At 41.0% G+C, this 16,585-nt stretch overlaps 1 protein-coding gene across 9 annotated transcripts in view; it reads right to left on the minus strand.

The window, feature by feature from the left end:
- The window catches only part of SRRT (serrate, RNA effector molecule), a 124,313-nt gene that overhangs the window by 100,934 nt on the left and 6,794 nt on the right, over positions 1-16,585 (minus strand). For 8 of the 9 annotated variants that reach the window (XM_033924562.1, XM_033924555.1, XM_033924559.1 and 5 more), the window contains exons 2-4: positions 14,316-14,460; positions 11,857-11,985; positions 3,747-3,893 (exon numbers count right to left, since the gene is read on the minus strand). In XM_033924562.1, coding sequence (XP_033780453.1) covers positions 3,747-3,893; positions 11,857-11,985; positions 14,316-14,434 — 395 coding nt within the window. In that variant the 5' untranslated portion in view covers positions 14,435-14,460. The remainder of the gene's footprint in view (positions 1-3,746; positions 3,894-11,856; positions 11,986-14,315; positions 14,461-16,585) is intronic. The other variant, XM_033924561.1, reaches the window with a different exon arrangement.

Consider the following 16,585-nt stretch of genomic DNA (forward strand, 5'->3'; position numbering starts at 1 on the left):
TGGGACAATCAAGCCATTGTGTCATCACTGATGAGGTTGGCTCTTTTTAGGGGGAAGAGGGTACAGGGAAGGAAGGTGGGACAGTGTTCAGAGCCTGGCAGGGAGGGGGGCTTGGTTCATAGCCTGGTAGGGAATGGGACTGAAGGCAGGGCAGAGAGGGAAGGGGGTTGGGTGCAGAACTTGGCAGGGAGGGGGGCTGAGTGCAGAACCTGGCAGGGCAGGAAACTTGAATATTAAGCCGCCCGACTTATATTCGAGTCAACCATTTTTCCTCCTTTTTGGGGGGGGAATTGGGGGTCTCGACTTATATTCGAGTATATACGGTACATAAAAATAACACATAACATAACATTGTACAGTAAATAAAAACAACTTAAGTGCAACCTGAGGACTCCTCAATATCATCCTTCACTAGTTAAATTTAGAGCAGAATCCTTTGGAGCAATTCACAGATATGCATTAACAAAAAGCGTTGTTTTAAGCAATCTCTTAAAGCTAAGTTGATCCGGACATAATCTTAATTTAAAATCCATTCTACAGATACCCCATTATTTCTCAGTAAATTCTTAACACCCTTTACTCCACCTCGAACTCTAAGATCTCTCTATCAAAATCACCTAGTAGTTCCTACCTTTAGAGAAACATTCCTCAATTCTATACATAATTCAATTTTCTCGGTTCAAGATCCAGAATTATGGAACCTTCTTCCAAGTCATCTCAAACTTCAGACATCTCTCAGTATTTTTAAGAAAGATCTCAAAAACTTTTTTATTTACTGATGCTTTTTCCTGAGCATTTCATTTTATAACTAGTATTATAGATCACACCAGTTAGAGGATATAGACCGTTCCTTCACCTCGTGTGTTACCCATCCCCCTCACTTTTCTATTACAAATTGTATTTCATCCCTTTTATCCTACTATATCATATGATGTTTTTATTTATTATTTTATGGTTCACTTTATTACTTTTTTATTATTAGTTATTTGTACCCATAATAATTTTATTGAAAGCCGCCTAGTTGTAATACGATTTTGCGGGATATCAAGAATAAACTTGAAACTTCACTGGCTTCCCATCCGTTTCTGAATACAATTCTTACTGACTTACAAATGCACTCTCTCAGCTGCCCCTCACTATCTCTCTTATCTCCCCCTTTGTCCGTCCCCCCCTCGAGCTCCACTTAGCCGGTAAGTCCCTCCTATCTGTGCCCTTCTGCCAACTCCAAACTCTGTCCCTTCTACCTTGCTGTGCAGTATTGCTTGGAACAAGCTGCCTGAAATCCTACGGCAGGTTCCATCTCTGGCAGTGTTCAAGACCCAGTTAAAAAGCCCACCTCTTTGAGAGTGCTTTTGACTCCTAACTCCTCTCACCTTGGGTTCTGCATCCCCAAATCTATATGTCATGTCTGTCTGTCCAAGTTAGATTGTAAGCTCTTCCAAGCAGGGACCATCTATAAATGTCAAAATGTACATCGTTGCGTACGTCTTTCAGCACTATATAAGTGATTAGTAGTAGCAGTATTTAAAACAAACTGGAGAAAATACTTCTTTCACTCAACATGTAGTTGAACTTCGGAAATGGTTGCCAGAGAATATGGTGAACGCAAATAGCTTAGCAGGGTTTAAAAAATGTTTGGATAATTTCCAAAAAACAAAAGTCCAAAAGCCATTATAAAAATGGACTTGGAGAAATCCATTGCTTATTCTTAGGATAAGTAGCATAAAATCTGTTTTACTCTTTGGAATCCTGCCAGGTACTTGTGAGCTGTGTTGGCCACTGTTGGAAATAGGATTCTGGGCTTGATGGACCTTCAGTCTATCCCAGTATAACAACTCTTATGTTCTTATGGTTTGCCCACAGATTTTTATTACTGTTGGATAAGCCTGGTGAAACAATGGATAGGTTTGTTTGTGTTTTTAAATTATTCTGATTTAGTCCCTAAAATTCCCCACATTATTTCAAAGCATTGACAGATCTTGTGTTTTTATTCAGTGTGTTTCAAGAATGCCCATGCATAGCATATAACCGTGGGCACAATTTGTGGAACCACCGGCACATTCAGTTTTAGAGAGAAAAAAAAGAACCACAAACATTAGAAAATTATAATTCTCCACTGATTCCACTTCCACATGTGGCGTATGTCATCCACTGCCCTCGTAAAAAGATATATTAGGAACGCACCACTAGAAGGATGAAGACACGTTTGACTGAATATAAGAGCCGCTTGAAAACTGTTATATCGGCACCTTTGGTATCCCATTGTTTGCAGAAACATGTTTTTTGAGGACCGCAGATGGCACATCATGGGCTAAATTTCTCTTTCCAAATGAGGCGACAATCACAATTTATTATTAGCTTGGAGAAAGCAATATTGGATTTTGAAATTACAATAAAATCAGTTTCTGCTTCTAGTCTAAATGAATCTAGTGAAATTCTATCATTTGAGTTCATAACATACAAATTGGTCAGGGAGGCAAGCTTTTCAATATATAAGTGTTTTTCAAGATTTTTTTTCCTCTTTTTATATCGCATGGTAGCTGATAAGGAAGGCTAACAATTCGTTACAAAGAAGTACATTTATGTTTATTAAGAGGTATATTATCTGAGCATGTTCTTCGAATAAACTTTATTAATACCAGACATTTAGTCAATTGAAATGTCATCATTTCCAGGAAATGTTTAACCTGCCGGGAGCCAGGATGCAGTCATGCCATATTGGAGCCTTAAATATCCATGCAGCAGAGACATTTATTCACTTTTTGGAGACGTGCTTTGAGCACTGAAGAGGCATAGAGCTCACCCGAGTCCCTGAAGCAATCGCCAAGACAAAACCCGTGGTGTCAGGCATTTGAAGAGGTATGTTTTGGAGTAGCTTGAGAAGAAGGTCATAAAATGGTGCTGCAGCAGGACTGGCAGCAGAGAAGTACATTTTTCATTTAACATAATTAGCAATGGCAACTTGAGATACACTGATGAGCACAAATTTGCTTTTGGTTTTTGCATTTATTGAAGTTTTCACCCGATTAATGGTAGTAAGTTTACAAACCGTAGAATGGGCGAGTTGTACAGAGGGCTTCTCCATTTTCACTATTATTATTTTGGTAACTTCATTTTCCCTGCTTTTATTTTTTTTTTATACAGGACCAGCACTGCAGCGTACACCGCCCAAGTTCCACAGATCGCGCCCTCTGACCTGTCCCAATCATGCGGAAACAGGTAGTCCGATGATGCGCTCCGGAGCAAAACTCAGGTAGTGTACACACTGCAGTGCTGGTGCTTTATAGAAGACATTTAAGATTTGGAAGGTACACAGCAACAGCGATGGCAAGTGGGTGGGCCAGGAGAGATGAAAAAAAGCAGAGAGAACACGCTGGGTCTGGGGGGTGGTCGCAGCAGGCAGAGCATGCTGGATTTGTGTGGTGGGATGTGAGTGAGGCAGGGAAAAGGACATGCTGACCGTGGTGGGGGGGGGTGTATCTAAGTACGTCAGGTTGAAAGACATGTCGGCTGGAGAGAAGGCTCAAATTTGGCTGTTATGTGTGGCCTTGTCTTATACACAGGTCACACCAATTTTGGTCATTTTTAGTTCCAAAACTGCTCTCAACTTATACATGATATGAACTTATAGTAGAGTATATACAGTACTCTGAAATCCAAATTGGAAGACTCCCATGTCCAATTCTGTGGATTTAGAAGCTTGACCAAGCACTTAAAATGGAGACAGGTTCAAAACAAAGGTTTACCTGGCTTGGATGGGTAAGCCATGTGGCTGTATTACATGCATTTCAGGATGTCCCCAAGGCTGTGGAGGCCCGTAGGTAGGTCCCCCACCTGCACCTGCATAAGGCATCTCATAAGCTGTGTGATAGGGGTCTGCTCCATGCTCATCCCTAAATGAAGAATAAAGGGGGGATCATTAAAGGAATGAGAAATTTTTTTTTAAATAAAGACAGCTTACAACAAGACTTCTACAGGTCTACAGAATTCAATATCAAAGGGAGAGAAAGTTGTAAAACAGTCTCCTCATTGCATTTAATACAATTCACGAAGAATCTGCTGTACCAGAGAACTTTTGGACAGCTAGGATCCAATCAACCACACAGATAATGACGTCACCTATCAAGTATAGCCTTCAAAGATCAGAGAGCTCTCAAGAGCTTTCTCAGCCTCAGCCTATACAATATTCCAGTGCTGCTGCCAGTGACAGTTAATGTCAGTCTATTTCAACCACGGTGGCAGTCAGCTAGGTTTTGCCTTCATTAAAGTCAGTCAGTCAAAGAGCGATATATTTGTATAACTTTAATCTTGGAACAGAGCTTTGGATTTCTGAAATTTCATCTAGTTTGCAGAAAGCTCACCATGTGTGAGGTAAAATCAGAATTTTAGCAATTGCTTCTTATGGACAGAAAAATGTCCATTAATTACTCAGTTTTAAACTGTCTTATCTTTCTTGCTCTGGGTGACATCCAGATACACTTAGAGCAATCTTGTACTTGACAATTCTTCCCCATGCAACTAACAAGTAAAATTACAATTTTTGGCTTGGAAGAAGATTCCTGCACAGCTTCCAGAATTTGAAATAAAGAAGCTAAAGATTTGAGACATAAATGGGATAGCAGAGCAAAGATTTAAAACTCTGTGCTTCTTCTCCCGCAAGGGGGCAGAATCCCACCTTTGGCACCGATAATTCTGCCCCATTAATGTAAACTACCAGATAAGGGAAATAGTTCCCTGGCACAAGAAGCCATGTGAAGAAGCCTTCTTTGACTGGTTTCAATTGCAACATGGAGGCAGAACTTGGAGCCGATGTTTCTTCTCTCTTCTCGATGAAAATGGCAACATCTAGAATTAAAACCTTTGGTGTCAACTAAACCAGCAGAGCCAGCCAAACTTCAGAATTTTGATCACCAACCTGAAGCTGATAACAAAAGCATATCTTAATAATGCCTGCTCAGAAGAGAAACATTTTAATGCTAGCAGCAGTGCTTTAAGCCCGTCTCCTCCACCACTAGCGGGCCATTCCAGAATTTGGGCATCTAGGTCTCCATCACTTCCTCACCCAGTTATAACTTAGTTGTGACAAGAGTTCCTTTAGGAATGCTATAGCTCAGATAAAACTACTCTCTCCAGCTTCGAGGTCTTCCTAGGGTAGCCAGAAAAACACCTCTTCTTTATCCATTTCCTCTATAGAGGAAAGGCATCCAATTAATTTTAGCCAAGATTATCCTGATAGCTGGGCACTGGAATTACTTTTAAAGTCCATCAACCTCCCCTTGATTTATTAACCATTCTCCAGACCATTTTCCACCACAACCAACTAACGAATCCCAACATTCATATATTACATCTAAGTTTCCTTCACAAGACTTGTGAAGAATTGTCACGGTGTCTATCCAGAGCAAACCTCATCCCAGAAACAAAGTACCTAGGTATTTGGTCATTCTGAGATGCAATTCACTTCTCATAAATGAGATTTTACTTGCTTAATAGAGAAAATCCAACAAATTCATCTTTCATCACTTCCTACTTGGAAAAGACTAGAGATTAAATACCAGGTTTGACTGTGAGAAGCTACAGTTGCTGCATCATGCAGTAGAGTCAGTTTTGAAGAGAGAGAAAAACTCAAGGTCTCATTCAAATGCTCTGCCCGATAAAGATAAGAGACTCGCTGACCTGACTAGCAAATGAGTTTCTCAGAACTCAATGCACAAATTGCTAAATGTTGGTTTCAAATAACTCAATTTCTATGGAAAAAATTGTCTTTACCTGATAATTGTCTTTCCTTTAATCCCAACATCAGTTCAGAACTTGTGAGTTATGTCTAGCAAACAGCAGATGAAGACAGAGAAAGAAAGTAGCATCGTGCCTCTATGGAACGTCAATATTTCTCTGTCTCCAGTGGATGGATGATGGGTTGCCTTGCTCCTGACTTGGTTTCTAACAGGCAACACAAATCATGAAACTGCTAAGAAATGTGGTAGCAACTGTGCAAGGAGCTCCGTCAGCACATCTCCATATGAGGAAGGCATAATCTCAATAAGCAAGGGAATCAGCATATTCAACCCTGCTCTTCCAGTATTCAAATTACAATTCACTTAAAGGAGGCAATTCAGTAGTAAGCCAAGCCATCCAATTTCTTGCAAAGCAAATATATGTGCTCCCTGCAGCCTCAGTTGGTCCTAACTACCAACACTTCCAAAACAAGATGGGGAGCGCATTTGGATCATATCCAGACTGGTCAATAACAGATAAATTTGCATATCAATCTTCAAGTTGAACGCAATCCGTTATGCCATTCAGGTTTTCCAGATTCACTAGCTGGATTTGTTCTCCCAGGTTTAGATAATCAGATAGCAATATTTTATACCAACAAACAGGACGGGAAGGAGTTCAAAGTTATGTCAAGAAACAATAAAGATTTGCAATCTAGCAATAAGTAAGGACTTGTCTCTAATAGCCTGCAAAACAGAATCAGCCAAAAACTCAGTCGACAATTAGAAATGTATGAGTGGACTTTGAATGATGGTGTAAGCCCGTATATACAGTAGTTTTGCACAGAACCGAATACATTTCTCCTGCAGAATTCAGTGACAGTGTCTGAAGCAGGGAGGACCTTTGGCTTACTTCTCCTTAGAGACCTTATCTGGATTTATCATTGCATCATGTGCTTCGGCCCAGAGCCTCTATCAAGGTTAACGTGCCTCTCTAGACATGGTGGTGACTGAACGTTCTGGGGGCTACCAGCAAGGAGTCAAAGTTCCTGGAACTCCCCCTGAGATGGCATTAAGGAGATATTTCTGGAGATGCATAGATCAAGAGGCTGGAACAAAAGTCGTGGAGATCATCTTCAAAGATTATACCTTCTGGATCCAGGGCTTAAGATGCATCCCCAGAAGACTCAATAAGTTCCTGGCTACTGCTCTCCATGAAGGTCCATGCTATTGGTTCCTGTTCCTGAGGCCTGTTGGCTATGCTATGTCAGAGCTGCCACCCCTCAGGTATGTGACAGAGGACTAAAGCTATAGCCAGACCCAGGCTGTAACTGATCCAGTACACCTGCCAGAGCTCTTGCTGCCTGAGAGATGCCTCTCCTACACAGACTGTTGTGGGCAGTGTTCTTGCTGCCCAGAGAACACCTCTCTTTTACAGACCGTGTTGGGCATCGATCCAGGTGCAGTGCTCTTGTATATTTTGGGGTGGTAGAACAGGAGGCAGGTTTTCATAGCTTATAGGGAAGCGTGTGTTTGCTTCCAAGTAATTTATGCAATACTAGGTTATTGTATTCCCTAAGCATCCTCCTAGCTTGTCTAGTGCCCAAGTCTCATGTCTAAAAGACACCATGACCAGTAGAAGAAAGAAGGTGTTGATGCCCTATACAGGTCGATGGTAATGCCCCATTTGTAGTATTGTGTTTAATTTTGGAGACCATATCTGGCAAAGGACATAAAAAGACTTGAGGTGGAGGAAGGCAATGAAAATGGTAGTAGGTTTGTGCCAGAATATGTATGAGGAGAGACTGGAAGCCCTAAATATGTATACCCTAGAGCAGGGGTGTCAAAGTCCCTCCTTCAGGGCCACAATCCAGTCAGGCTTTCAGGATTCCCCCAATGAATATGCATGAGATCTATTAGCATACAATGAAAGCAGTGCATGCAAATAGATCTCATGCATATTCAATGGGGAAATCCTGAAAACCCAACTGGATTGCGGCCCTCAAGAAGGGACTTTGACACCCCTGCCCTAGAGGAAAGGAGGGACAGGGGATATATGATTCAGATGTTCAAATACTTGAAAGGTATTACCGTAGAACAAAATCTATTCCAGAGAAAGGAAAATGGTAAAAACCAGAGGGTATAATTTTAAGGTTGAGGGGTGGTAGACTCAAAGAGTAATGCTAGGAAATTCTTCTTTACGGAGAGGGTGGTTGATGCGTGGAATGTGTTCTCGAGAGAGGTGGTGGAGAAGAAAACAGTGACAGAGTAAAAAACAAGCATGGGATGAACACAGAGAATCTCTAATCAGAAAATAATGGGTATACATTGAAGGAAGTAAAGCCAGTACTGGGCAGGCTTGTACGGTCTGTGTACCGTATATGGACATTCAGTTGAGGAGGGCTTCGATGGCTGGGATGGTTAAGATGGGCTGGAGTGAGCTTTGACGGAGACTCCAGTAGATAGAACCTAAGCACACTACCGGGCAGGGCTCTGGATTTCTGGCCCAGAAATATCTACGATAAAGGACCATTTACATTAAATGATTAATTTATGGAGCATGCATGGTTGGGCAGACTGGATGAACCATTCAGGTCTTTATCTGCCATCATTACTATGACACTATTTATTTATTTATTCATTAATTCAGTAGAAATTTTTAGCCCGTCCTCCCAAAAGAACCCAGAACAGAATACGTCAGTAACACCTAGAATTGTAGGATAAGCAGGATATAAATTGTTTAAATAAAGAGTACATATTTCCAACAACAGCAAGATAATACTAATATATGTTCTAATACAGGTTAAATATGGTTTCTACAGATTTAGCATGTACAGTATGAGGTACCATACCAATATTGGTCATTATTTTTAATGTTTGATTTTGCTGTGTTTGATTGTATGTCTTGGTTTTATTGTATGCCAAGCAGAATTGTAAGATGCTGCGGGTGATAAAATTTTTAATAAATACATAAGTTTTTACAGCCTTCCTGAAACTCAGTATTCCTTCTAAAGATCTAATATAGGGTGGGCTTGAATCCACAGCCTTGGCAGGAAATTAGTGTAAATGAATTTACAGGCATTTTCTAGCTGAAGGGATCGTCTGAAAGGCAAAGACAGTCCTCTCTCTCTCCTTGGATCATTTAGGAATATAAACTGATAATTTTTCTAGTATATAACCTGGAACCATGTTATGAAAGACTTTGTAGGCCAAAGGCAGGGCTTTAAAGATACAGCATTTGCCAATGGGCAACCAGTGAACAGAGGTCAGTGCTGGAGAGATTTGGTCTTGAATATCCAGATTTTTAAGCTGATGATCTTGCTGCATTCTACACACACTGCAGTCTTAATAGACTCCTTGCAACAGACCTACAAATAAAAGCATTGCAGTAGTCTATATGGGATAAAACAAAAGCACAAAGTAATTGGGCAAATACTGTTTCAGAAAAATACATTCGAACTTTGTGAAGTTGCCGTTAAGTAGTAAAACAAAGTTGATACAACCTGGGAAACATTATCTACAAATGACAAGCTGGAGTTGACATTATGCTTAGACCTATTCTCGGTGTATCCAGAGAAGTTTGGTTTTTGGATATGTTCAATTGTAGCTTTTATGGATCCTGATTTTGAAAGCAGTTTTTTTTTTTAATTTGAGCGTCCCGATTTCATCCCAGTGGAAGGTATAGCTGGATGTCATCAGCAAAGAATGTATCTGAATCTGGTATTTCGAAGCAATATCAAAGCACTGGTCTGACATACTGATTTAAAAGCAATGGTGATGGTAGAGCACCTTGAGGCAGACCATATTTAAGTAGTTTAGGTTTTGACATATCAGACCCTAACAACACACTCTGTGAACTTTGATCCATAAAGGAGGAGAACCAGCATAATGCCACATCACAATCCCAATGTCAGCCTGCATAGGAGAATAGGATGAACAAGGGTGTCAAAGGCAGCACTTAAGTCTAATAGAACTAGCAGCACATTGTCTCCTTTATCCAAAAATTTCCAACAATCGTCAATATTATCTAATAAAGACTGAGTAGACAGACATGGACGAAGTGAGTCCACTGCTATACTTAATTCATCATAAGAGATGGCCTCAAAATGGTTTAAGGTTTCGGTCTCTGGTTCTTTGTTGGACGGCAAGGCAATAGGAACATTTTATAGCAATTTAATCTGAGTCTAAACTCGAACAAATTTTATATTTTTATGGAAGAAAGTAGATAATATTTTGCTACTCAAGTTTGCTTGCAAAGATTGATTTGTCCCTTGTGAAGCAGGAAATAAGAACAGCCTTACTGTGTCAGACCAACGGTCTATCAAGCCCAGTAGCCTGTTCTCACGGTGGCCAATCCAGGTCATTTGTACCTGTCCAAAACCCAAAGAGTGGCAATATTCCATGCTACCGAGCCAGGGCAAGCAGTGGCTTGCCCCATGTCTTTCTCTGATCAGACTATCTAGGAAGTTGTCCAAACCCTTCTTAAAACCAGCTACGCTATCCGCTTTTACCGCAACCTCTGGCAACCTCCAGAGCTTAGCTATTTTCTGAGTGAAAAAAATATTTCCTACTATTGATTTTAAAAGTATTTCCCTGTAACTTCATTGAGTATCCCCTAGTATTTGTAATTTTTGACCTATTTGGGGTCTTCAACAGTAGTTTGGAATAGTAAGACTTTTTTTCCTCATAGGTAGTTAATCATTTAGTAATTTTTTCCCAAAGGGACTTATCACAATTTTTTGTTTTACACCATGTTCTTCCGGATTTCCTCACATCTCTTTTCTATATCCTAAGATTTTTAGTGAACCACAGAGAAGAAATCGTACGTGAATTAAGTTTTAATTTTCTTGGCATTCGCCAGGCAGCTTCTTCAAAGGAATTATCAGTAGGCTCAATATCTCTTATCAATTTAGAAATACCAAGAGAAAATTACTTTGAGGTTGAATGAATTTGGATTAAACACAGGTTTTTTTTAACTGAGAATTTGTCCTGATTCACGACTGGCTTTTCAAATCTACTATATTACCAGAGGAATGAGTGGGGGAGCTAATCATCTGAAGAGGCCTAAATCCAATAAAGTGTCATCATGAAGTTACCTTGGGATAATATGCGAAATTAAAATCCCCCAGAATAATAATTTGTTGGTAAGATACCACCACCAACTTACTAATAACAGTGTGGTCCGAATAGTGCTATGAACGACCTGTAGGAAGTTTATGTTTTTTATTCCTCTTAATTTAACCTACAGTGGCTCAGAGCCACAGCCACTATACATATAAAGGACTCCATTGTAGGACACATTAAGGGGAAAAGAATAGAGGATTTCTGCACAGGTCCTGGACCTGTTGGGCCGCCGCGTGAGCGGACTGATAGACCTCAGGTCTGACCAAGCAGAGGCATTGCTTATGTTCTTCCTACAAGTCATTTACAACACTATTTGGACCACACTCAGAGATCTGACTCTTGACAAAGGCAGGTTTGCCGAAATACTGTCAGTGTTGAGTACTTTTCTCCACACCGTGCTATTCACTAATAAATTATACTTTGGAAGTCCACAGGGAATATCCATTATGAGCATGCAATTCTGTTTAAGTGTGCATACTCTGCTTTATTCTACTCCTGATGAAAGCTTCCATGGGGAGGGGGATTGAGGTGAAGAGAAAAAAAGGGAGCATGATGTGTCATCTACACCAGTTCCCAACCCTGTCCTGGAGGACCACCAGCCAGTCAGGTTTTCAGGATACCCCTAATGAATATGCATGGGGCAGATTTGCATGCCTGTCACCTCCATTATATGCAAATCTCTCTCATGCATATTCACTACGGTTATCCAGGGTTGGGAACCACTGATCTACACAAATGATTAACAGGTGCTATGCATCAAGGTTCCATTTCAGCAGCTCATAACTATACATTACTGGACCACAGCAACCTCCTGCATGCCAGTCACTCTGCCTAAAGAGCATCTGACTGCTTTAAATCAAGTCGTCTTGTTCCCATGCTTTTCACATCCAGTTGTCTGACCTTAGAGAAATGCATAGGATACCAAAAGCGTAGCTTAACTGTGTTCCACTCTTCATCGTAACCCACAGTCAAGTAACCAATAGCCAGAAAAGGCTGGGATGGTGTGTTATCTGCTTACCAGTCTCGCCTCAGGCGCTTCTGTGGGGGACTAAGCTCATGGCGAGGGGGCGAGAAACGTTCTCGTCTGCTCCTATCATAATCCCGGTATTCTGCACGGCTGCGCCTCTCACGACCCCGGTCCCATTCCCTGTAACAATGAAATTAAATACCACCATAAGATCACTTTATTTTGTTTTGATATTCAGATGTGCACTGTTTTTATTGTTGCCTGATGACTCAAAGATATTTGATAATAAATATCATCACAACACTACTACATAAGAGAAATCCAATAGGGCTGATCTGGTAGCTCTTTGGGCGCACTGTGCACCTGGTCTTCTGCTCCTAGATTGGATTAGATGCTGCAGTGGCAACATTCCCAGCCTTAAGTGGAAGGAAACTGCAATTAATGCTTAAGAGTGACTCTTAGTGGTTAGATCCAAGTCCTGAACTACCCCAAGCCCAGAAATATCACTAGGAAGGGGGCAGGAGCAGCTCCCAGGGAAGGAGGCAGGGTTGAAAGATGATCGACAGAACTCTACAAGCAACTTGTGAGTTCAAATGTATAACTACAAGACACATTGTACTAGAAAAGAGGTTAGCTTTCATAAACTAAAAAAGATTGCAGAAAGAGGAAGACAGACTGGTCAAGTAGTCAGGAAAGCAAAGATGCAAATGGAAGAAAAAATAGCTAACAAGGTAAAAGGAGGGACAAGACATTTTTTAGATATATTTGTGATAGGAAGAAGTGCAAAAGTGGCATTGTAAGGTTCAAAGGTGAAGTGAAGGAATATGTAGAAGGTGATAAAGATAAGGCTGAATTGCTTAACAAATATTTCTGTTCTGTGTTCACAGCTGAAGCACCGGGAGCAGGACCGCAGAAGACAAACGCAACTAGAGATAGATTTTCAGAGGGTTGTGTTCATGAGGAGCCAGCTAAATTAAAGGTAGACAAAGCGATGAGGCCAGATGGTGAACATCAGAGGATACTGAAGGAACTTAGAGAAGTTCTGGGGGCTCCACTGGCTGACCTTTTCAACGCTTCTCTAGTCAGGAATGGTACCGGAGGACTAAAGAAGGGCAGAAGTGGCCCCTCTTCACAAAAGTGGAAGTAAGGAAGAAGTAAGAACAACAAGCCAGTAAGTCCGATTTATGTGAAAAGTAAATTAATGGAAAAGCTTTTAAAATAGAGAATAGTGATGTTTCTGGAATCCAGTGGATTACATGACATGAGACAACATGAATGCACTAGATGTAGGTTTTGTCATACAAATCTGATCAATTTCTTTGACTGGGTGACCAGAGAATTGGATAGAGGGAGTGCACTAGATGCAATGTGTTTAGATTTTAGCAAAGCCTTTGACAGCGTTCCACACAAATGCCTAATAAATAAACTGAGTGCCCTCAGGATGGGCCCCAAAGCGACAGACTGGGTCAGGAACTGATTGAGTGGAAGGTGTCAGGGTAGTTGTAAATGGAGATTGCTCTGAGGAAAGGGATGTTACCAGTGGTGTGCCTCAAGGTTCGGTTCTTGGGCCTGTACTTTCTAACAGCTTTGTAAACTATATTGCTGAAGGGCTGTCAGGTAAAATTTGCCTCTTTGCAGATAATACCAAAATCGGCAATAGAGCAGATACCCTTGATGGTGTAAATAAGATGAGGAAGGACCTAGCGAATCTCGAAGAATGGTCTGAAATTTGGCAGCTAAGATTTAATGATAAGAAATGCAAGGTCATACATTTGGGCTGCAAAAACCTGAGGGAATGATACGGTTTAGGGGGTGAAGAACTTTTTTTGCACAAAAGAGGAGCGGGACTTGGGTGTAATAGCATGTGATGATCTTAAGGCAAAGGTGAAAACTAGAAGGATGCTAGGGTGCGTAGGAAGAACTATGGCCAGTAGGAAAAAGGAGGTATTGATGCCCCTGTATAAGACTCTGGCAAGACCTCATTTAGAATATTGTAATAATAATAATTAATAATAATATAGCTTCTTATATTCCACAATTTTCAACAGGGAATCATTGCTGCTCACAGCAAGAAAGAATACATTTGCAATTTCAGATTAAAGTGAGCAAATTTAGCATAGATAGTTCAGAGTATGGGGGAGTGATAAATGAGAGAGCTAGACCACAGATAGAATTTGTAACTTCAAAGGGAAGAGGTATGTATACAATTCTGGAAACTGCGCTTTCAAAAAGATGATATAAACAGGATAGAGTCGGTCCAGAGGAAGGCTACCAAAATGGTCAATGGTTTTGTCATAAGGCGTATGGGGACAGACTTAAGATCTCAATGTGTATACTTTGAAGGAAAGGTGGGAGAGGGAAGATATAACAGAGAGGTTTAAAATACCTACGTGGCATCTCAAATGTGACAACTTCTACAATATCTGGGAAGAGTTGGGGGGGGGAAGGAGCAGGTATCAGGCCAGTGCAACAATCTTTGCTTCAGACTGCACCCTGTTCCAGAGCCCTACCTGTCATTCCAGTCATCCCTTCGTCGGTCTTCCCGTTCCCGGGACCTGTCATAGTCGCTGCGCTCCCGGCGGAATTTGTCCCTGCGCCGACGGTCATACTCGTCATCGCTATCCCCCATCTTGTTTTCTTCTTCAGGTAGGAAACCTAAGGGATGGAAACAAATTAGGGTTATTTCATATTTGAAAGCAGTTTTTCCATTTCTCAATCCCAGTATATCTGCTTATATCTTTTACCCCTGCCACTTATATCTTTTACCCACTGTTCAGCTGATAGCCAAACTGACAAAGAAGGGGGGGATATATAGATAAGAAGAAAACATGATCGCTGCATCCACAGCCATATATAAAGCAGATCCACCTAAAAATTAAAGGGACTGGGTGATAATGCTGGGCACCAACATAGACGAGATGGAGACCTAGATTCATTCTCAGGTTCATTCTTCCATTCCCAAGTCTTTCGGGGGGGAGGGGTGCATTAGCTATTCATAACTCATTTAGGAGAAAGTATCCCACTCATTGCTTGCCAGTGATACCTACTGGCCTGATTCAGGACGACTGCTGAAATATGGAATGAGGCTGGGTGCATGTTCCCAAGATGAGGATACAAAATAGGAAAAAAATCTTCACTTGCATGACACCATAGCCCAAAGGCTTCAATAAAAGCAAGCCTCTCAAAAATCGAACATCTGCCTGATATGTTCCAATTGCACTAAGGTGAACACTAATAGGGGTGGACCTTGAATTTGACTTAAAAAAAGCAGCAATTCAAGCAGCTTTCATATGACAGAAAAAAATGGGATTTAGAACCTCAGCATCACACCAGACAGCAAACAGGTATATTAGAGTGTGAGCCCACCAGGACAGATAGGGAAAAATGCTTGAGTACCTGAATATAAACCACTTAGTCTATAAGTGGTATATAAATACTTATTAAACTTTTGTTGTTCTGTCCGGGCCATGGTACGCCCTCACCTGGAGTACTGCACCCAGCACTGGTCGCCGTACATGAAGAAGGACACGGTACTAATTTGAAAGGGTCCAGAGAAGAGTGACTAAGATGGTTAAGGGGCTGGAGGAGTTGCTGTACAGTGAAAGATTAGAGAAACTGGGCCTTTTCTCCCTCAGAGGAGATTGAGAGGGGTCATGATCGAAACATTCAAGGTACTGAAGGGAATAGACTTAGTAGATAAGGACAGGTTGTTCACCCTCTCCAAGGTAGGGAGAACGAGAGGGCACTCTCTAAAATTGAAGGGGATAGATTCCGTACGAACGTAAGGAAGTTCTTTTACACCCAACTGGAACGCTCTTTCGGAGTCTGTCACTGGGGAAAACACCCTCCAGGGATTCAAGACAAAGTTAGACAAGTTCCTGCTGAACCGGAACGTACTCGGGTAGGGCTAGCCTCAGTTAGGGCGCTGATCTTTGATCAGAGGGCCACTGCGTGAACGGACTGTTGGACATGATGAACCACTGGTCTGACCCAGCAGCGGCAATTCTTATGTTCTTATGTAACAGACAATTATATCTCCAAAGGCAGAAATAATATTGGATTTTTAAATTTCAGACAGTACAACCCACTGGATTAAATATCTCCACTTATTGGTTTTATTTTTATTGGTGTATGATCTGCTTCGATTGTGGACTGATGTCAGCCCTGCGCTAGGTCAATCAGAGCATGGAATGTTTCTGACAGGCTGAAGCAGAAGCACCATTTAACCTCAGGAGCTACCAAGCTACAATATTTTTCTGCTCATTAACAGTGAATTAAATGTTCTAGCAGTGAGTATTTGTTAGTCTATATAAAATATTGGTTTTTTTTGAAAAGAGGATACTCAAGGCAAGGTTATTTTTTTGCAGATTGAAGACTGTGATTTCCCTGAGGCCAGCAGACTTAATGCCGCAAAAGGATGGTGGTTGTTGGGAAGAGAAAAGGTGGGGTAGAAAACTATGAGCTATAATCACCGAGAGCACTAAAAGTTACGTTTTTAATTAACTATTATTCATTGGTTGAAGTTTTTAATATTAGGATGCAGAGAAAGGTTTTCATGGTGATGATTGAAAGCTTTAATATACTGTGATCTGTAGCTTCTAAGGCTTTTCTTTCCCGACGCCGTTTTTGGTTTGTTTGCTTGATTAATTTAACGATATTGAAATGGCTCACGGTGTATGTGATCTGCTAATGGAACATGATCTGGTGGAGCAGAATTCCTTTTTTTTTCTGGTGTACAGTGAACTTCACCTCTCATCTTATATGTTATACAATCTTATAT

The sequence above is a fragment of the Geotrypetes seraphini genome, chromosome 16 (assembly GCF_902459505.1).
Source record: "Geotrypetes seraphini chromosome 16, aGeoSer1.1, whole genome shotgun sequence".
NCBI lineage: Eukaryota > Metazoa > Chordata > Amphibia > Gymnophiona > Dermophiidae > Geotrypetes > Geotrypetes seraphini.